General features: G+C 48.5%; 1 protein-coding gene across 6 annotated transcripts in view; it reads left to right on the forward strand.

Annotated features, from left to right (window-relative positions):
- The window catches only part of PLD1 (phospholipase D1), an 80,948-nt gene extending 61,132 nt beyond the window's left edge, over nt 1–19,816 (forward strand). For all 6 annotated transcript variants that reach the window (XM_075098475.1, XM_075098476.1, XM_075098474.1 and 3 more), the window contains 8 exons: nt 3,262–3,372; nt 4,082–4,170; nt 8,066–8,179; nt 9,638–9,687; nt 10,732–10,866; nt 13,267–13,420; nt 14,068–14,182; nt 14,749–19,816. In XM_075098475.1, the coding sequence (XP_074954576.1) occupies nt 3,262–3,372; nt 4,082–4,170; nt 8,066–8,179; nt 9,638–9,687; nt 10,732–10,866; nt 13,267–13,420; nt 14,068–14,182; nt 14,749–14,973 (993 nt within the window). In that variant the 3' untranslated portion in view covers nt 14,974–19,816. The remainder of the gene's footprint in view (nt 1–3,261; nt 3,373–4,081; nt 4,171–8,065; nt 8,180–9,637; nt 9,688–10,731; nt 10,867–13,266; nt 13,421–14,067; nt 14,183–14,748) is intronic.
- Nucleotides 19,817–22,012: the final 2,196 nt, after the last annotated feature.

Below are 22,012 nucleotides of genomic sequence, written 5' to 3' on the forward strand. Positions count from 1 at the left end.
GCAATGAAAATTTAATGCTCTGGCAACAGCTAATGCCCTTACCTCTTTGAATTCTGTGAGAGCTTGCATTGTTCAGGATACAGGCACTAGCACAGAGCAAACAAAATTTATTACTATGGTATCGGTTGAAGAGGTGATAAGCCTGGCAGAGCACTCAGTGCTGCTATGGAGAGGTTTCGGGGGGAGGAGAGGAAGGAGCACGGAGACACCAGCTCTGGTTGGTAGGTGCTGTGTTGGACAGCGTGCGGCCTTTTCTCCCTAGGAAAACAGGTTGGGTTTGACGACTTTAAGCACCTTGACGGGAAAGGAGAGGTGTCCAGAAGTGTGACATGAAACATCAGCGATCAGGAAAAGCCTGTGTAGGAACCTTTGAGGGGTGCGTTTGTCTTTGAGTGCCCCAGGCGTGTTTGCCGCATCCAAGCGATGCTGCTGCTGGTGGCCGCAGAGCCACCAAAGTTGGTGGCCTTGTCCTGCCACCTCACCTGTCGCTGTGGCTGCAGAGCTGCGCCGTGCCCGGAGCGATCCAGGTTAAAAACAACTTTTATTCTGAGGAGTGCCAAGCTGGAACACCTCACACCTGTTCTGCTGCCCCAGCCAGCACCTTCTGAGACCTCTTCTTCCCTCCACGCATGGACTCGAGGTTGTACCTGACCTAAGCTTTTTGGGCGAGGCTGAGCCAACTTTTTAGGATGAGCCATGACGCGTTGTTCTGGGGTGCGGGCAGAGGGATGATGGCCCTGGAGCAGCGGGCAGCCTGGGGTGCGGGGGGAGCTGGGGTGCCAACGTGTGGAGGGGTGAAGAAGGCGGCAGGAAAGGGCAGGTGGATGACGTGCTGGGAAGCCATGGTGCTGGAAAGCGATGGTCCTGAGTGATGGTTCCATTGCATCAGGTGGCACCCCTGGTTTGGAATAAACTTGTCTCCAGCAGTAAAGTTGTCTTTCAAAGCAAGGGGCTTTGGTGCTATCAAGCTCCCGGTTCAGAAAAGGACATTTATTCCTTGTCCCCAGCCGTTTCAGTTATTGCTGCTGTAAATGAGGCTGTGGAAGTTACTTTGTTCAGTGCAGGGCTCAGCAGCTTGTCTTGAAAAGAGAAGCAGCTCTTCGGAGCACAGACAAAGCTAACTAGCAAAAAAAAAAAAAGGATTAAATATCAGTATTTATATACTAGTCTGCAGCTTAATAAAGTGTAATTCCAGACTGTGATTGCTGGAGGTCCCCAGCCCACAGGGATGTGCTTTGTGGCCCCAGGTTTTCACCGCAGTAGGACAAAAGGCAGGGAAGGGGCAGCATGGCTGCTCATCGCTGTCTGTGAAGGTAGAAGGGCTGCGAGCTCCTGTCCAGGCTGCAGCCCGAGCTGTGTGTACAGAAGAATTAGCCTGCTTTCTACACAGAAAAGCTGGGGTTTTGTCCTTACTAATGAAAACGGTGGAATTTTGTTCACGAGCTCTGTCTGCTGTGGCGCATGGTGGTGTTTCAGCAGTGCCCAGCCCGGGGCATGTGGGAGCACGCAGCATTGACTTTGCAAACAAAATGGGTGATAAAAACCACACAGGCATGAGCAGCGTCACCTTGCAGAGATTTATGCAAGCAAAGGGCAGCTGTTTGGGCCTGGTAGAGGCTGTGGTGGCCCTTGCATTCAGGCTGGCTCCCTCACTCAAGCATCCTTGACACCCATGTTCAGCTGGGGAGGCTGCAGAGTGCTCCCTCCTGTTGGCCAAGCGAGCAGCCAGGTAGGATAGTTGCAGGATCTGTTTCTCTGTGACCTGTTGGGGAAAGTTCCTTCTGTCCAGGTGAAGGAATAAGCTCAGGAGTCATGTGCTATGTAGCAGCAATGCCCCTCAGTGCCACCTCCAGAGAAGCTCTGGAGACAAGAGGATCGGTTTGGTTCAGGCATGCAGCACCCAGGCCAAAGGGCCAAATCCTTATCTACTGCTGTGCCTACTGGTAATTAATTAGCCCTCAGAAGTCCTCAGCCATGCCACGGCCAGCAGCCTGTGTTGCTGGTGGATGGTGGTGACAAGGTGAGAGCAGAGCTCAGGGTATCAGGGATGTTGGGGACACAAGGAGAGTAACATGGAGCAAAGCAGAAGCTGGACACGGAGAATTAAAAGAAATCCATGGGAGGGATTTCCAGGGAAAAATGTTGTTGAGCCCCTAAAGAGATCAGGATTTCGCATGTACTGACACACGCATTCCAGAGATCCTCAGCGTTTGGAACTTGTCCTCTGTGTGACTGGCCCTGAGTACTGGTATAATGGCTGTACCGAGATATTTTAAGGCTATTGCTTTAATGGTTTTGTCTTGACAATGTTTAAAGACAGAGACTAATCATGAGTAATTATTTCCCCTGAGCACGTACCTTGCCAACACTTAATTAAAAACTATATTTCCCTCTAGGAAAATGCCACTCAGGGCATAGCATGGCTGCTTCTTGACTCAGAGCTCAGGAGTGGGAGATGCCACGGCATCTCTGGCTGTTGGGGATGGGAAGCTGCCTGCCACGGGGATTGCTCAGCCTGGCTGAGAGCAGGAACAAAGGTTGTTTCTCATGTTGGTTTGGTGCTCTTGCACAAGAACTGCAGGAGGCAGACGGAGAACATGCCCCCGGGGTCTCGCAGTATCTACTTTAAATGTGGATTTCCAGTAAAAATTAATAAATAAGTGTGGGCAGCTGAACTCTATGAATTTTAAAAGTTGTATCATCACAAATCAGATGGCTTGTGCAAGAACTTGGCAGAAGAAATAAATGACCTCGAGTGCTCAGGACAAAGACATGGCCTGTGCTATCAAACTCACTGTACGATGATGTACCACCTGTTTGTGGGAAAAACACATTGCCCCAGCTGGAGACAGCTTTAAATATTGCTGAAGAGGAGATCACTGATTTGATGCGCAGCCCTAAAGCTTGGAAATTCAGGTTGTTTTAAAAGCAGTTTATCATAAGACCTTAAGTAAGAGCAGAACTTCTGTGCTGCTTCTATTCCACCTAAAACTGCTCAGGGGGGAGAGGGCAGTAACGCAGCAACAGGACAGGGCACTTTTTGGTTAAAAACATATTAAGCATTAATACTATTTTTGAGCATCCTTTCTTCTTATTACAGATGCAGCATAAATGGTGAATGTTGTACGTGTTGCCTGATTTAATGAAATCCTGACAGGGGAAAGGTGCCAGCAAAGAGCATTGCCTTTTAAATAATTCAGTTGCGATGCTGTACCGTCCTGGCTGGGAGAGAGCTGAAGGTGTTAATCTCTTGCTTTCCAGGTGATCCGTTCTGCTGCTGACTGGTCGGCCGGCATTAAATACTACGAGGAGTCCATCCACAAAGCCTACCTCGACGTGATAAATCACAGCAAGCACTACATATATATAGAAGTGAGTGGCAATGAGGGAAAGCAGGAGGGTCCTGGTGCTCTGGGCATGGCTCACAGCCATCAGGAGGGTACTTCTTGAGGCTTGGTCTTAATTTTTTATTAATTTAGATGCACATGGATATTAATACAGCATTTTTAGGGCTGTTTCTATTGACTGCAGTGATCTTCAGAGCATGCTGATGGGTATGTACCCTGACAGCCTTCTGATCATGAGGTGGAAGAAAGTAGACTTCTTTATAAGCCTCTTTGCAAAACTACCAGCAACTTTCATGGCCTATGCAATAGTCCTCCTGTCCCCTCCATGGCTTTGCAGTGTCCCCTGTGCATGCCTCCTGTGCACAGGGCTGGTCTGGCACCCGTACAGCCTGGAGCTGCAGGAATCTCCTGTGTCAGAGCCACTCTCATCACTGCCTGAATGGAGACGCTTATTCTGCCCACTTTTGTCTTTTTTTTTTTGGGGGGGCCCTCTTGTTACGTTGCTCTTTACGTGAACTTGATAAGGAGTGATTAATAAGAACTATTTCATTCCCTGAGTGAGCACAGACACACATCATTTAATAACAATTAAAAAAAAAAACAACGCATCAACTCAAATGACACACAAAACCCAGCTCTCTTTAGCTGCTCTTGGTCAGAAATAAAGCATGCAGGTGTTTTTTTGGTTGGCCGCTGGCAGCGTCTGACAGTAGCTTTTCTTGCTTTTCCTGCAGAACCAGTTTTTTATTAGCTGTGCTGATGACAAAGTTGTCTGGAACAAGATCGGCGATGCAATTGCTCAGAGGATTCTTAAAGCTCACAGGTAACCAGTTCTTAACAAGGCAATGAAAGTCTTCCAGGTGCATTTATATGGTGTGGTGCAAAACAATATCTTAATGGATACAACTGTACAATAGCTTCTCCAATGCAGAACAGATGTGGTCAAATATCTGCTTGTGTTTGCAGCAATGAGGCTCTTTAGTGGTTTCTTTGCAGCCAGAAAGTGATTTTCTGGACTTACCCTCATGTAAATATATATTTAATTATGGAGCTTGTTTAAAAGCGACCCCGTCATACTCCGGTTCAGTGACACCTTTGCTTCGTAGCCAGCCAGTGTTGAATTGTGAGGTAAGGCAAGTTAGTGGGCGAAAGGGTTGAACTGGGATTTGGGCTTATTTAAATTAACTATGGAGAGGACTGGCTTCAAACAGGGGAAGCAAACACATTTCAGGCATTTGACTGCAGGGTTCAGGTATTGTTTGAACAACTTTCTTCTGGTAAAGGCTGGAGGGTGTGTACAACCCCCAGCCATTGCAAGGGGGACCATCGTTTGTGCCCAGATAGGTCAAATCCCACCGTGTGTTAGGCACTCTTTCTACCTGAGCGTGCCTAACCCTGTGTTAACATTGATACCACAGGTAGTGGCTTGTCTTCGCTTTGGTCCTGGGCAGCCTTGCTTAAGGTTGCTCTCCTGGAGTCTCTCTTGAAGATATATATATATGTCGTAGTCTGAAAATGTATCCTGGTCTTGCTAGGCTGACGCTCAGAAAACTTTCCAAACGTCTTCCTTTCATCTCATGTGCTTTTTTACCATGAGTCATGAAGTTTCTTGCAATGATTATTCTTCCCCATATTGTAGTTATCTAGAGCCATGCAGGGACTGCTTTCCCAGACGTGCTCTCTCCAGAGTTGTAGAAATTCATCTCTTTGGCACTTGACCTTGGAAGTTCCCACTTGGGTAAAGGCAACCAAGCAGAGACAGACAGTGGCTCCTGCCTCGCAGACCCTGAGGTGTGGGTAATATCTGCAAGGCCACAGGAGCTGCCATAAGACTGGCTTTGTTCAGAGGCACTGTGGAAAGAGGAGCAGTATTCGAACTGCGAGAGTGTGGGTGTTATCTGCTATGCCATTAACAACAAGGCAGAGTAACAGGGTGGAGCTCCTTGTAATTTGAGAGCTGCAATGCATAGCCCCAATAACTGCAATTAGCTAAGCACGAAAAGATAGAGTAGATTTTCTCACCCGGGGTAAATGAGGAGTGGTGCCAGTGCTGCTGGAAATGGTGTTGCTGGTGTTTGCATTGCAACCTCGAGGCTTGCAGGCAGCTGGATGCAATGTCCTCCTGGAAGCTGCTCCGGATTGCCTTTCCTGCCTTCGGGAACCGATTGCCACAGGCCCTTTCCATCGGTTGCCTGCTTCTAGCTATGCTACTGAGGTAGCAGCAAATTCTCCAGGTAATCTGTTAAGATTTTCCTTTTATATAAAGTTTATATAAAGGGTGTCATTCTCTCCAGACATCAAAAATTCTAGCACAAAAGGGAGTTGCACAAATTCTTCAGTGACCCATTTTCAGATGCGATGCTTGGTTCACCTCTGTATTACTCCAATTTCATGCCAATATTGTTCCAGCTTAATGTCAGTGATTCCTAACTGAATATAAGATTCAAATTCTGCACACTCCATAGTGCTTGGAATTGCCTAAGATTAAAAGTAAATTGAGACCTAAATGGTTTGTATCAAATGCTCATGTTCCAAACCGCCCCAGGAAAACAGCGTAGGTGACACACAGATGTTTAATTGTAAATTAAGTTCTTTAGTTAAGCTTGTACGCTTCTCACTCTTCTAGACTAAATAGTTTCTACTGATGTAATTAATAACAATCTTTTCTTGGTTTCCTCTGTTTTCATGGTTGGCTCTCTAACTAGTTTAATAAACACTGGGCTTAGACAAACAAGCTGCTTTTTTGGGAATGCTTTTGTTGGTAGATCTTTTTCATGATACAAACAGGCTTTGTTTCAAAGTCTCTTGCTGTGTACCAGTAAGACCTCATTAGCTGTCTCTGAGGTCTGCTGTCAGACTAAAGTTAGTATATAGTCCATAGCACAGCTATAAACTGGTTGAAATTAAAGAAACTCGGGTCCTCAATGTCTCCCTCCCAGCTCAGACGAGACCCCAGTTCTTCACAATTCCTGTGGTCTTTAATCCACAGGCACGACTTGCTTGAGGAAGGAGTACTTCTAACAAGCTGCAGGCTGGCTCATCTTCCGACTGCTCCTGAAATGGTTTTGTCCTGATTAAACTGTGTTTGCCATCTAGTGGCGGCCCCCTTCAGGAGCATCCTCCTCCTCCGGGGTGCAGGCCTAGGGATTGCCAACATCCAGGGGCGCCTGGGAAGAGCTGGCAGAACAGATGTGCCTGGCATTTGTCAGTAAAGAAAACCCAAAGGTGGGCTTTAAGGAAAGCCCTAGGCAGTGCTGCGATCGTAGCTTAGGTAATCCTGGGTCAGATCACAGTTAGGGTACGGTTTAGTTTGTGGATGTCCAGTGGAACTGAATTTTTGTAGGCTGTGATGCATTGATCAAACACTCGCCTTCCCGAATGATCAATGTTTTGTTTGTCCCAGAGGTTTTTCCACCTGTTGTGATGTTTCTGACTTCTAACAACCAGGACATAGTGGGAACATCAGGTTAGATTCTGGCTTTCTGCCTGTGGTAGCTTTGTAATCTTTGCTGTGCTCTGCTAGGCAGTTGTGCACACCAGTCTGCACCAGCATCTGTGTGACTGGGCTGTCCAGGTGCTCAAACAAGCTTTTATAGTAGCAGACACATCTGCAAAATAATTAGCCTGCCCTTGAACTTCAGTGAAAATGTGTTTCTTTTCCTTTAGCTTCTTTTGTTGTCTGCTGAGAATAAATTATTCCTTCTCCCCCTGAAAGTCTGAGCACTCACTGAAGTACTGATGACAGGGACCTGGGCAGGCTGGATCCATGGGCCAAGGCCAGTTGTGTGAGGTTTAACAAGGCCAAGCGCCGGGTCCTGCCCTTGGGTCACACCAACCCCAGGCAGCGCCCCAGGCCTGGGGCAGAGGGGCTGGGAAGTGCCCGGCAGAGAAGGCCCTGGGGGGGCTGGCTGACAGCCGGCTGGGCATGAGCCAGCAGTGCCCGGGTGGCCAAGGAGGCCACCAGCCCCCGGGCTTGTGTCAGCACTGGTGTGGCCAGCAGGAGCTGGGCAGGGATGGGGCCCCTGTGCTCGGCCCTGGGGAGGCCCCACCTCGAATGCTGGGCTCAGGTTTGGGCCCCTCGGGACAAGAAGGGCCTTGAGGGGCTGGAGCGTGTCCAGAGAAGGGCAGCGGGGCTGGGGCAGGGTCTGGAGCACAAGTGTGCTGGGGGGCGGCTGAGGGGGCTGGGGGGGTTTAGCCTGGAGAAGAGGGGGCTGAGGGGAGCCCTTCTCGCTCTCTGCAGCTGCCTGAGAGGGGCGGGAGTGAGGGGGGGGCTGGTCTCTGCTCCCAAGATACTAGTTGTCAGGATGAGAGGAAACGGCTTCAAGCTGCATCAGGGGAGGTTTAGGTTGGATATTAGGAAGAATTTCTTCCCTGACAGAGCGGTCAGGCCCTGGCACAGGCTGCCCAGAGAGGTGGGGGAGTCCCCATCCCTGGGGAGGTTCAAAAACCATGTAGACGCGGCACTTCAGGGCATGGTTTAGGAGACCTGGTAGTGTTGGGTTGGTGGTTGGACTTGATGATCCTGGAGGTCTTTTCCAACCTTAATGATTCTATGAAACTGGAAATACACTTCACACTTTGCTCCCTTAACATTTATGTAGCAGCCTTGTTGGAAACCAAGTCGGTCAACACAGAGAAAGAGGAACCAAGGGGACTCACCTTCTACAAAGTTGTAACATTTGCAGGCTAATATTACTCCAAACTATCTATCATTTCAGGGAAAACAAGCGTTTCCGAGTATATGTGGTGATCCCGCTGCTGCCTGGGTTTGAAGGAGACATTTCAACCGGCGGGGGGAACGCGCTGCAGGCCATAATGCACTTCAACTACAGGTACGGCAGGCAGCCCCGCTGCGGGCAGGGCTGTCGGGGACACCCCTGGTCACCTCCGCCTTCCTGCCAGTGGTACCCAAGGCTCCAGCTGCCGTCGGTGTGGCGTCACGCTAGGTGTTATCCACACCAGCATGTGGTGATTGGAAAAGGAGAAGAAAACTGTGTAGTACTTAATACTTTAGCTCATTTATTTGCTAGCCTCGGGGTTTGCGTTAGGGGGTGAGGCGATGCTAACCAAGCAGGGAAGTGGTGGGTAAAGCCCGGTACTCTCTGTGGGGAAATCCCTGTCTCCACCCTGGCACAGCGGGTCCCCAGATCCCTTACACAACCCCCCCAGTTCCTGACTCTCAGATGCTTTCCTTTCAGCTCATCAAACCAGGACTTACTAACCCTGATGTCTCTACCTTCCCGCTCAACAGCCATGCTCTTCTTTAGGCATTACTGTGGCTTTTACTGTGATTCCTCCCAGCAGCATCCCCATCACCGCTGCAGATGGGAGGGAGTATGCAGCCCTGCAGGTTTGCTAGCTCAGGGGATCCACACCTGCTCTGTCAGTTAGAAGTGCTGGGCTTTGTCTCCAAAAATGCCTTTTCAGCCAATGCTTTGCCTGGCTCTGCCTGTCAGCCCCGCAAAGGCAACAGCATCTTCCCCAGTGGTGTTCCTCTGCTCCAGGATGGATGTTTTGGGGGGCACTTGCAACACAGCAGGTCTCATGGGAGGGATTTACATGCAGTGGCGCCATGCACTGGGAATGGGATGCAGAGGAAGGCAAAATGGCCCAAGACAAGGTGGTTTTACTGGAAAACCGCTGTGCTATGGTATGGCCAGGGCACAGTCAGTCTGCAAAGACTGCTGCTACCTCCAGAGTGAAACCTTGCTGTCTGCTGGTCTGCAGGGGTCCTACTGCACCTCCATAGGGACGAGTGGGGCAGGAGATGCAAGCAGAAGGAAAGCAGCATGTCTCCCTGACCAGGTCCTTCTGTCTGCAAGGGCAACCATAGGCCTTTAGAAATTGCCTATGGGTTGGTTTGGGTTTTTTTTTGAATGAGATGCCAGCTGTGGCTTTTGCAGCCCAGCAGTAACGATGCAATCTCCCTGACCTGGTGTTCTATAGGTGTTGACTTTCTTGGTGTCACTTCATGTTCAGACCTGCAGCACAGCTGATTGCAGCAGCCCTGTTTCTAACATGTTTATCATCATTGCGGTGTGCTCTAGAAGACAAAAATGCTCCCCAGCTCCTATGTGGATTGGTATGAGCTCCTTTAGGAAATGAGCAGTCCTTGATATACCAACAGCCGTTTGGGAAAAATTTGTGCTCTGGAAGCGCCATGTTTCTTCTGCTTGCACGGGGTATTTAAGAGGCATCTGTGTTTGTGATTTACCTCGCCCGGTTCTGCTTCAGCATATGCTGTTGCCTCGAGTCGCGGTGGTGCTGACAGCTGCCTACCTTCTTTCCAGGACTATGTGCCGAGGAGAAAACTCAATCCTGGGCCAGCTGAAGACAGAGGGTAAGAGCTTTATTACTCTCCTCTATGTCGCTTAGTCTTGGTTGGGGTGCTGCTGTTCGATGGATACATCTATAACACAGAAATCAGATTGTCCAGCTTCTTATTAATGTGGGCATGGTGTGGGTGAGGGGGTTCAGGCGTGGACTGGGCATCTCACAGTAACGTGTGCTATGGGCTCGTGGGGCTGGGGAGCAACCTCCTCCTCTGCCGTCATCCTATGGTGAGGTCTGTCAGGTCACACAAGCCATGGCCAGTTGTCAGATTTTGCACTTGGATGCAGCCCCGATTCGGAGGAGGAGGAGGAGGGGAAGACCCCAGGGAGGAGCACAGTGAAATTGCAGCTGCTCAGGATCCTGTTATTTGGAAAATGTCCTGAGCAGGGTCACGCTTCTGGGAGCGATGAGCCCTCAGCCTCCCCCGTGAATCCCAGCCTGGGTTTGTTTCTGGCTGTTGCTGAACACAGAGAGAAAAAACCTGCCTAAGCAGGACACCGTTTCTGAGTTGTTTCCTCACCATGAGGACGCCCACTTGAATTTGCTCTGCTGGGAATCGGAGCACCATGAAAACCCACGTATCACAAATACTAGGGGCGTACATAATGCCTTATTTGTTCTAGGTCTTTATGTAAATCTGAACTGCAGACAAGTACATTAGGATGTATTTTCCATACTGTGCATGGACAAAACACCTGCTTCCAGCCTCTTTTCTGCAGGATCTGCAGAAGGACAGTCGCAGAGTCCAGCTATTTTAAGATATTTGGATCAACTGTGAGCACTTGCGTGCTGCGCAAGGGAGATTGGGGTAATTTCTCACCAAAGTGGAAGTATCTGAGCAGGCAATGGACCAGAGCAGCACAGAGTGCCCACAGGCAGCTTTTAAAGTCTATTTTTAAAGAAGCTTATTTCCATTATCTGTTTGTTTATTATTTTTTTTAAAGTCAGAAGTGAACTGTATTCATATGGGTCTTTATATAAAAAGGGTCTTTTCTCTTTCTTCTCTCTTCCACCTCCCTCATCCCATGGGTTTTGTTCTCTTAATTTTCAGTTGGAGATAAGTGGATAAACTACATATCGTTCTGTGGACTTCGAACATATGCAGAGTTGGAAGGAAAACTAGTCACGGAGCTCATCTATGTTCACAGCAAACTGCTTATTGCTGATGACAACACGGTTATAATCGGTGAGCAGGGGGCTTGCGGGAGGCGTTTGGACCACTCGATTATACCTGGACTAGTCCGTTTTCTTCTCTGCCCTGTACTCCGCGCACGCTGTGGCACCGTGTGCTTTTCTATGTTGCGATTTCTGTCTTGGGAAATACTTTTCTACTTTAAAAAAAAAAAGACAAACTCATAAATTCATCAGGAGGGTAGGTAGGAGGGAGGAAAGGATGGGGAGGGCTGTCATTTAATTTGTTTTTCTAAAATGGTTTTAAATCTCTGTGTAATAGTGAAGAGAATCCCAGCGCAGGGAATATTGTCCATCTGTCTTGTATCAAACTCTGCTCTAGCAGGAAGACTTGTGAGACTTGTCATCTGTTCCTTAAAGAACAGAATGTGCCGTAAAATTTGGAAGGTTTGGACAACATGTGTCATTTATCGGCACCATTTCCTAAGAATGGGGAAATATGTTATAAAGAGCAATAGTTATAATTTCATCCCTTTCTCTTACCATATTTATTATGAGATCATGAAGTGAAGACAAGAGAATTCTGGCTCAGAATTCTATATCACAGCAGAAAAGCAGAATTTTACCCTGTTTCTTTAAAGAAACCCTTTTTGATCTGTTACATCAGCAACAAAAACTTTGCTATAGAGTAACTTAATACCAGATTTGGAAGGCTCAGAATACCCCCCTCCTTGAAAGCAGCAGTTCAGCCTGTAGTCTTGGATGACCTGTGGTTAGGTTTGCTCCTCTGTTACCTTCCCAGGGCTCAGATCCCACCTCCAGTACGCAGTGCAGCCTGGAGGGGGTTTTAACATTACAGCACGAGCACTGCTGTTGGAACTGTGATCATCTGGGGGCCTGAGACAGCTCTTAATTCCTATTTTCTGTACCTGTAAGCCTGAGGATGGATTCTTATACAGCACATGCATCGGTGCCAGCTGGTGAGGTGATGGGGGGCCAGTGTCATCCATCCCTTTTCCACTCAAGAAAGAGATGGTGCATGGAAATGAAATGCTAATGGGGCCACCGTGTAGGAGAGGGAGGTGAAAGGATGGAGAGGGGCTTAGCTCATTTTTCCACAGGCGGTGTTAGCTCCCCTTGTGTTAATTCAGTCACTGGGAAAGTTAAATGGCAAACTAGTGACTGGGGGTCTATTATGGAGCTGGGGTCTGTGTCTGCAGCTTTGGGGTCTTTTTTGTGGTTTGGCCATTTCTGTGGGTTAATGACCTGATGACTCCCCTATCGCTGGCCGCACGTTGCTGTTCTGTCGGAGCCAAGAAGTGCTGTGGTGTCCCCCATCCCTTGCCTTCTGATGGCTGCATGGGACAGAGAAACCTGTTTGGGGGGATAAAGCCTCAGCTGGTCTCGAGCAATGCTGCGTGTGTCAGAGCCCGCATGGCACCTGCGGCTGGGGAGCTCCCACCGCAGTGCGGAGTCAGGGCTGGAGCTACGTACCCAAACCCTTACGTGCGTGGCGGGGTGCATTTTGGAGAGGGACTCACTTCCTAGAAGGCCCAGCCAGAGCCATGCAGTAGAACTGTAACTGGGGGGAAACTTCTGCTGCCCTCCAGCAGTTTTGCTGGGGATTGAAGTGCTTGTTTCGCAGGGTGCGAGTGGGGAGCTGTGCACAGGACACCCGTGAGTCCCACAGCCGGGGAAGACATCTCCCCAGCACCCGTCTCCTTTCTGGGGTTTGGGTTTTATGCAGCATGCAGTAGCGCTGCAGCAAGCACAGGGCGAGGAGTAGAGAAGAAACATTTTCTGTGGGCAGAAAGTTCCCCAGAGCCCTGGGGTCTGCTGCCGCTTTGCTGCGTGAGCAGGGATGGTGCTTCAACTCTTGCGTCTGTGGACGCAAAATTGTGGTCCTGGCAGGATAGGAGGGTCTGGGTGTTGGTTACCCACAGCAAGGAGATGACATCCTTCCTCCTAGATCCCCTTCTGAAAAACTCCTGCCTCCCAAATGGAAATGGAAATCTCCCCCTCTTAACACTACTAAAGATAAGAGTGGAGCCCATCCTGCGTCAGGTAACTTGGTATCCAAACCAAGCACAGTAAAGACCTTTGAAACCTGTGGCATCTGTCAGCAAAAGCATCTGGGAAGTTACAGAGGGAGTGAACTTTTGGAAGTGTTTGCCTGGGCTTGGCTCTGATTTGACCTTCTTCCAAGCCTGGAGCTTTTGAAGCCTGCAAAAATTAGGATTTTTTTTTGGCTTCCCCCTCATCCTGGTTCTTGGGATCTGTGGTCCTATAAGGACACCTCCTTCTTGGGGTTTTACCTAGCAAAGCCATAGCTGGTCTGCCATGGAGACGAGGGATGCAGAGGGCCTGGGGGGCGGCGAGTGGTGATGGAGGGCGTGCAGGAGCATCTCAAGCGGCAGGTGATGTATTGCCGGTGCTTTGTTTTCCCCCTCGCCAGGCTCTGCCAACATCAACGATCGCAGCATGCTGGGGAAGCGGGACAGCGAGATGGCCATCATCGTACAGGACACCGAGACCGTCCCCTCCGTGATGGATGGGGAGGATTACAGTGCTGGGAAGTTTGCCCAGTCCCTCCGGCTGCGGTGCTTCAGGTGGGATGTGTGAAGCTGGCTGAGCGGGGTCGCAGGCAGGGCTTGCTCAGGCTTACGCATGCCCACAGCCTTTCAAACCACCGTGACGGCTGCTGCCTGCTCAGATTAGCATTGCCTGGCCTGGATTTAACCCAGAGTTTTGCTGCAGTTTCACTGGCGTTAGCCTTTCTCACGCCACTCCTGTCCTCAGCTCGGCAGCTTGACTTACATATCATTTTGCTTAAAGATTTCACTAGGAAAGCCCATAAACAAGACAGTGATATTTTTCCTCCAGATCCTGTTTTTACACTCTCTTAATTTTGGGTGGTGGTGTCTCTTTCTAATGGAAGCTTCCTCACTTGGAGCAGCCATCTGTCCCACAACATGGCTGTTTTTTCATTAAGATTTTTTCTTCTTTTTCCTTTCCCTCTACCCCCCAACCCCCCCTGTTTCCCATCTGGGCAGTTCTTGCACAATAAAAAAAAATAAGGAGAAACTTGGGCAGCATTAAGGCTGATGGACTCTTGCAGGGGACAGGAGCGGGAGGGCACTGGGAGCACGCAGGGTTTGGCAAGTCCCAAGGAAATTTTTCCTCCCCTGGCATTTCTCAAGAGAGGGAGCACCCGGTGCTTCAGCCTCCATGAGCATTGATCCCTTTATCTTTTCAGGGTTATCCTTGGCGGCTCCGATCTCAGCCCGGAACACCAGGATCCCGTCTGCGACAAATTCTTCAAGGAGGTGTGGATTTCCACGGCTGCTCGCAATGCCACCATCTTCGATAAGGTGAGGACGCGGTGCCTTTCCCCTCCCTCCTTCCCACGCGATGGCAGCAGATGCTAACAGGAGAAGCAGCATGGGGAGGGCAAGGGCAGCAGGTCCAGCTCCTGGGGTTAGACCTTCAGAGATGCTTTGAAGGAATGGGTAGTGTCAGATGCAAGAGCTGTGAACGCAAAACTGGAGCTTGTGCATCCTCAAAGCGTGACAGCAGCCCAGGAAGGTGATGGTTCTGATTCCTCCTATTATTTGTATCTGCTGTAGCTCCAGTGAATTGCCGCAGTGTACTTACTGCTTCTAGTTGGCCATAGCCTAACTGGAGTAGAAGCAAATGGTATTTCTCACTTCTAGTGAGCTTTTGCAGTGATCAGAAAAAGCCCTGGAGCTTCCCCTCTGCCTGCCCTAGCTGTATCACAGATAGGTGCATACTTCTTCCCTCCCCATGCTCCAGGCTGTTCATTAAGCCATTCCCATCCCGAGGAATTTGTATTGAATGTTTTGATCTTTCTCGGGAACTCCGCATTTCGGTATTTCCCCCACCCTAACACACCACTTCTTCCTTCTGTTTTGACCAGGTTTTTCGATGCCTTCCCAGTGACCAGGTGAATAATTTAACCCAACTGCGTGATTTCATCAACAAGCCCAAATTAGCGAATGATGATCCTGTGAAAGCAGCGGAAGAATTAAAAAAGATTCGTGGGTTTTTAGTACAATTCCCCTTCCGTTTTCTGGAGGAAGAGTACTTGCTTCCCTCCGTCGGAACAAAGGAGTCCATGGTACCCATGGAGGTTTGGACTTAAGAAGATGCAGAGTGCTTTATGTTTTAAAGTCTGGTTCTCTAGAGACAAGCTGATGAACAATATGGCTTTTCAGAAAGCTTTTTATTGCTAAGGGAGGTGAAAAATTTCTCCACCAAGCTAATGTGCCTTTCTTAAGCATTTTGGTGGAGGAACTTCAAGTAAATCGACACTAGCAAAGGAGAGGAGCAGAAAGACTTGGAAATTATGGCAAAAAAGAAGTTTAATCTCCGAAGGAGTTACTACTTAAGACATGTTCTGAGCACCTAAAGGACACAGGCCACTTCCTAGGATGGGAAACCAGTCCCAATCGATGTTGTTACTACTGCCAGCTGTATACTGTGGTTGCATACGTACTGTGATTGTGCCGTGGCTGTGCAGGAGTCGTGGGCTGTGTGTGCTTCTAAGGCTTTCGGGTATCTGCACCTTGGCTCGTGGGAGTCCCCCCATCTCACCCCTTCGTACGCCATCAGAGCACATTGTGCAGCTCTGGCGCTGCCGGGAAGTGTTGCTTGGTGCTGCCGTGCACTGTCCTACAGCTTGGCAAGCGTATGTGTTTCACCTCTTAAGTGCAAATGGACTAACAATCTTATATCAGAATCAGCATTTTGGTCTCTTCTCCCCTCTGGGGGGAAAAAACCAAACCCTGTTTTTACCACAGCTAGAGCAATCAGAGGTCCTCGTGCGCAGCGTGGTGCTGCCTGGGTCTTGGCAAACGGCGGCCTCGATGGAGCCGGAGGTGCTGGAAATCGCTGGAGTTTGCTGGTCCTTACAGAAACACAGCACATCAGTGCGTTCAAACCATGTATGAAGGCTGTCTCCAGGAGAGGGTTAAGGTTTAAACTCAAGCCGGAGCTGAAGGAAAGCGAGGTGCTGCATGTAACGGGACAGAAACTCAAAAGTCAGCATGGGACTAAGCTCTGCGTTCTTCATTCACGCATTTAGATTGCAGTACATAGACTTTGCTTTCCATCCCCTTCCTCCCTATTTAAAAGAAGGGAAAGGCCATTAAGCTAGAGCTGAAGCCATGCTTAAACTGAGCTGATGTGTTGCTTTGTAGATGGGGTGAATGTCGGGGGGGAAGGGGAGCAGGTAGCAAAGCCTTGCCTCTGGTCTACTTTGCTATTAGAAAAGCCACAGTCTTCAGCTTAGTCGTGCAGGACGTGTCCTCCCAAGCACAAGTAAAACACAGCATGCCTAGTCCTGTTTTCCATTTCTATAAGACAGTTTCCAAAGCTATTTTGCATCTCACTGTGCAGCAAAGCAGCAATTCAATTCAGCATTCCTGGGCAAAACACTGCTCCTGGGCTGGGACCTTGTGTGCTGGGTGCTGCCGTGGGTCTTTACACCATCCTCCATCTCGCAGTGAGCTCTGTCTCCTGATTTCATGTCCAGCCCCTGCGGCGCTCCCAGGAGAGGTTTTCCCCGGTGGGTGGCAATGCTGTGTCGAACACTAAGAGATCAGACTGGTAAAAACACCTAAGGAGAGTTGGATCTGGAGAAGTGGGAGGCTGAGCTCCTCTGCTGCCAGCGCATTTTGGGGGACCCCTTCACTGGCTGGGTTTAACCCCGTGCCTAACTCTCCTTGGTCAAAAGACCAGATGAACCGGTATTTACTTTAGTTGACAAGCAAGCTTCTTTTTTCCTTTTTTTTTGGCTCTTCCAACAGTCTCACCTGGTTTTAACTGGAAAAAAATCATACCGGTTGCCTAGCTACCCCCAAAACATAGCTGGCCCCATCTTTCAGCCAATTGCCTTCTGTGTCTTCAGACCTGAAAATAGGCACTGGGTAATTCTGTACCTGCTGCATCACCCAAGTAAGTAACAACCGCAGATGTTCCTCCAGGGCAGCCCGAGTCTCAGCCCCTTCCTGTCCTTTCCACTGTTTTACGCTCGTCTTTTGTAGATGCAATTGCCGACTCCGCTCCTTTCTGGTTGGTGCATCTGCGGTCTGGTTAGCCTGTTGGAAGTGCATGTGCAGCATTTTATGGGATGATCTTTGGTCCAGGGGTTGATGCTTTTAGCTGGCACGCTGTAAGCAGATAAGTATGTTCCCTTGATTTTTTTTTTTTTTATTTTTCCCTTAAAAAAACTGACCTGGGGTCACCCCCTGCAGAGCCAGAGCAATACGTGCTCCGACCATTTGCAATCAAGAAAGATCAAAGGGGTCTTGTTATTTCACATCAGTGCTAGTTCAGGGCTTTTTATCTCTTGATATGTTTTTAGCTGTTTCAGTCTGAACAAAGCTGCTAACTTTGAACAATTACAGCCTGTCAGAGAATCATTATGTCACACAGATCTGTATTCATAGTTGAAAAGGAAGCATTCAACCCCGCCACCCGAACCTTGAAGAAGTGCAAGACTCCTGTCATCTTCTAAGTGCTCTTATTGTCCTCATCCTCATATTAGCAAAGATTCTTGTAATCGTTAAATTATCCTTATATTGTCTTTTAAGGTGGTAGGTAGCTAGTTATTGGGGCTTCATAGCTCCAGTGGTGTTAAGACCTGCTCTGCCAGGCTGCTTTGGGGAAAAACCACCCAGGCTCTGCAACGCTCAGCCCAGCGTGTGATGGGTGCTGGTCCCAACCGACACAGCAGAGCCCTGGAGGAGAGATTTAATTGACTGATTCTGTATGAAAAGGTGCTAATTAAGATGGTCTTTCATTATTAAAGTAGCAGATGGGCCTCACATTGGCTGTCTGTCTGGGAAGAGGTTTCCCTCTTGGAACAGAGGAGCAGTGCTGAACGTCCCTTCTCTGAGCTGGTGCTAAATTCCTGATACCAGGAATTTGGTAATGGTCAAATGGAGGCAAGGTATGCGAGGCAGCCTGGGCACGGTGCAGAGAGCCCTGCGTCCCCAGGGACTCGTGGGGCACCAAACTCCCCCCGCCCCCATAGCACAGCACTGCTTACCCCGAACAGATGATGGGGCTGGAGCCACTTCCAGCGAAGGCACAACTCTTGTTCACCCCCACGGGCTGTGCCGTTCGGAGCTGGCTCCTTGGGTTTTATTTCTTATATTAAGAAGCCTGTGAGGTTGAATAACTTGAGAGAGTTAATTTCTGCACCTAAACAATCACTACTTCTTAGTCCATTATACCAGCGTGGATTTATTTTTAATACCTTCAAACTGGAGAAGATCACTCACAGATATACAGTACTGTAACAAGTGATGTGGATTCAAGCTCTAGCAAACCCAGAAACGTGAACTGTTTCTTGTGGCATTAATCTGTTAGGACTACAGGAAAAGAGATAAATTCTCCCAGGTTGAGACTTTATTTCGTAGTTCAACCTGAGTAGAACACTTTTTCTTTTTCCCCTTTAATTTATTCCTTAACATGTGCCACTTTAGGAACTCACACTGCTTACCATATCTTTTTAATATTCTGATATTTTAAAATACATGTTTTGTTGTATAGATGTTGGACTGGATAAATATTTCAGTGTAAAATTAATGCATGGTTCTAAAAATGAGGGATAAAATGTAATCATATGTAAGAACTTTACTAAAAAAATAATTTGTAGGAGAACTACTCCAGTGCTCCGTGGCAGATGCAAAGTGCTCGGCTCATTTTCTAGCCTCTTGGTCTCCATTTGTTGCCTGACTTGATGTGACCTTTGCTGGATTAAACCCCAGACACTCCATTTTCCTTTATTTTGATCAGGTCTCACAACATGATTTTGCAACCCTGGTGCTGTCCCTGGGGGAGACCCTAATGTGGGTTTTGCCTAGCTGGGACCGTGGCAGTGATAACTTACAATATCTTCATTCCTTCCAAGGAAACAACCATGTACAATCAAGCTCAGACGTGGTTTGCTATTGTTATTTCAGCGTAACAAGTCTTTTGTGTAGTGAGGACGGGCGGGGGGTTGTAATCTATGCACAGAAGCTGCATTTGAGGGGTGACTTCAATGAACGGTCCTTTAGGTTAAAGCCATTTCCTTCTCCTCCTGCTGAACGTAAAGACCCAAATCCACTCTGGTCTCAACTGACACACCTCCATCAGCTGTGGAGCTGCTGCATTGGTTTTCTGGCCAAAAGGACTTGTTCTTTAGGAGACGGTGGTGGTTGAGGTAAAGAAAGCAAGTGGTCTTCAGAGTAGGTGTACGGGTAGAGGTTGCCATCTCTTGGGCGGCCAAGACGCGAACACATTCTCATGTTTTGTGGCATAGTTTCAAACGGGCCATCCCTTCTCTTCTGCACAGCTGAGCTCCTACTGAAACCAGGAGCTTTGCAGAAGCGAGGTTTAAACCAGGGGTGTAATGCCATGGCAGTGAATCAAGTTAAGCCTGCAAAATTAAGGTAGATCAAAGTGGAGCAAACTCACAAACCATACGTCGATCACTAAATGCAATGGTCCTCTAGGGGTTTTTTCTTTTTATTTTTGTCCCCCCACCTCTGCCTGCTTTATTGTATTTTCCAGTATTTGTGATTATTCTATTTTTAACCTCCCGCTGTGTGTTCATAAGATCTCCTCCATGTAAATAATGTACCTGACTCTTTATTGACACTCAAGAAACAAGAAAAAGTGTTGGAGGTCACAGTTCTGGGAATGCTTCTTTGGTTGTTTTGTTTTCTTTTCTTTCCTTCCCCCCGCAAATTGTGTCTCTAGCAAAGTTAATCAACAAAAGGAGAGCTTCCACTTTGAGTGTGAGTGCCGGTCTCTGTGCCTCTCTACCTTCTGACGGTGCAATTGTGAACACTGACTATCCCTTCTGTGAAGGCTGCTGGAATTGAGTTTTGTATCCTTGTGTCTGCTAACGATCACTTTCCAATCTGTTTGTATCTGGTAAATGAATGTGTATTAATGGACTGAAAATACAGCCGATCATCACGTGTCGAAACTTTTGGCTTTGGTCTTGTTTCTGCTTGTTGTGGGGATTGTGGGCGCATCCCACTTTTGGGCTGAGTTCTGCCCTTGCCTGGCGTTGGCAGTGCTGCCGCAGCAGCTGAGCCATGATGGAGAAGGCCCAGGGTCGCAATAAAAATGGCTAGACTTGAGTTATTAGGGTTTTCCTGGGAGAGAGAAATTGCTGAACTGAAACAGCATAGAGGGAGAAAATCGGATGACTTTAAATAAATAAAATTAAAAATCCTGGTTTAAAGGAGTTTTAATAATCTGAAGGCATTATGAAAGGCACAAACAAAAAACGGTCTGTCTCCAAAATAGAATTAACTCGCTGCTGTCCCTTTGAACTTTCAGTAAAGGAAATTCAGCATAGAGAGAGGAAAAAGCAGATTACTGTTGTCCTCCAGGGGGAGAAGAGATGAATAAAGCATCGGTCGCATTTCCAATCCCTCTTGCAAACTGAAAACATTAACTTCTCCATTTCTTAGGTTTCATCATCTTCCTCAAATGCCAAAGGGCCCTCCGCATCTTCAAAACTTCCAGATCCGATCCGCGCCCTTGGTAAACACAATACGGCCCGATGAGGCAGCCGGAGCTTCAGGGCGGGGGTGTGTTGGTGAAAGGCAGGCAGCTGCTGATTGACACTGTCAGCTCCTGCTGCCACTCTGAGATCTCACAGCTAATTACATGCTTGCTGCATCACGCTTACGAGACCTTGCAAGCAAAGATAAGGGCAACCGGGAGCGATGCGGAGACCTGCCAGTCACCGCTGGGCGCGGAGGCGCTGGCTGGCAGCGGTGCCGGCACGGCGGTAACGCAGGGCGGCTGCAGCCGAGGTTGGCAGCCGTTGCTGGCTCTGTCTCGCCGGCATTGCTCGGTTTCTGCGCTGGCAGCGCGGGAGAGCCGTGTTATCTCAATGCAAGCTGAGCTCAGTGTGAGATTAATGTGAATCTAGGAGTTGTCCGGAAGCGAGAGCGTTCAGGTATCAGTTTGTGGGAAGGATCCTTTCCCTTTCCTCCATGATGTAGGTGCCCAACTTGAGGGCACTGTTGCTGCTTTGGTGTTTTCCCTCTCTTATGCATCGGCGCGCAATGCTTTTACTGGGCACAACCTCATCCGCATCCATCAGCCCATTAAAAACACAAGCAAAGGCCAGCTTACGGGCTACAGCTGGCACAAGCTGCGCAGGGGAGGCAGGACCGCGCTGCCTCTGGTGAGGGCAACGGCAAAACTCCCTTTGACTTTCCTACAGCCAAGGCATTCGCTTGATGAATGACTTGCGAAGCCTCTAATTTGATGGCTCCTCGCTGAGCAGAAATGCAGCCCACGCGTACCCTGAACACAAAGCGACATTGCTAGTATGCTTAATAGACCTGGTTTTTTCCAGCATGGATTTCTCCAGCCACTTTTGTACCGAGGCCGCTCCTGCCTCCTCTCACAGGTCAGCTCCTCCATCGCTGATGTGTCTGTAGGCACCCCGCACCGGAGGCTGGAGAAGTCCTCTCCTCCACCCCAGCACCAAGCAGATCTGCTCGTTGGGCCGTCGTTAGCCATGTATTTATGCACCGAGCTCTCAATAACGCGTCAACTTTTTAATTAGTGCCAGCCTTCTGCGTGTATGAAACTACTAATATTCTTTAGTTATTTTTGTAGAGGAGGAAAGTAGGGAAGAAAGAAAGAAAAGGTTTTGAGAGATGGGTCTAAAGGCACACTTCTCACTGCTGAAAATCAATCTGTTTTAGTTTCTCTGCAATTGTGCCGGCTCTTCAGGTTTTCGAGAACGTACTCTGAAGCGCTGGTGTGGTGGAGTGAAGGTTTTAAGAACCTGATTCACAAGAACACTCTGGGTGAAATGCTCAATACTTTTTTTTTATTGGAAAAATTAAAAGTGACAGTTTCAAAATTGATTCCACTGCTTTGATTGATTACTCAGAATATTTAGCTCAGGATGATTATGGCAAGATTTTCTACTAAGGCTCGTGGCTAGGATGGAAATTAATTTGGCGGGGGGGGGGGGGTGGGTGGTTTAGTTCTTGAAAAAGAAATTATTCTGTGAAGGAAACTGTTTATACCCAGAATCAGTGATGAGTAATCTCTCCATATTCAGCCTGCTCTCAATAATTAAACATCCTGTGAGTTCCTATTTGAGGACAAAGGAGAGGAGGCCAGGAAGATAGTGTTATCGTGGCTTC

The sequence above is a fragment of the Phalacrocorax aristotelis genome, chromosome 7 (genome assembly GCF_949628215.1).
Source record: "Phalacrocorax aristotelis chromosome 7, bGulAri2.1, whole genome shotgun sequence".
NCBI lineage: Eukaryota > Metazoa > Chordata > Aves > Suliformes > Phalacrocoracidae > Phalacrocorax > Phalacrocorax aristotelis.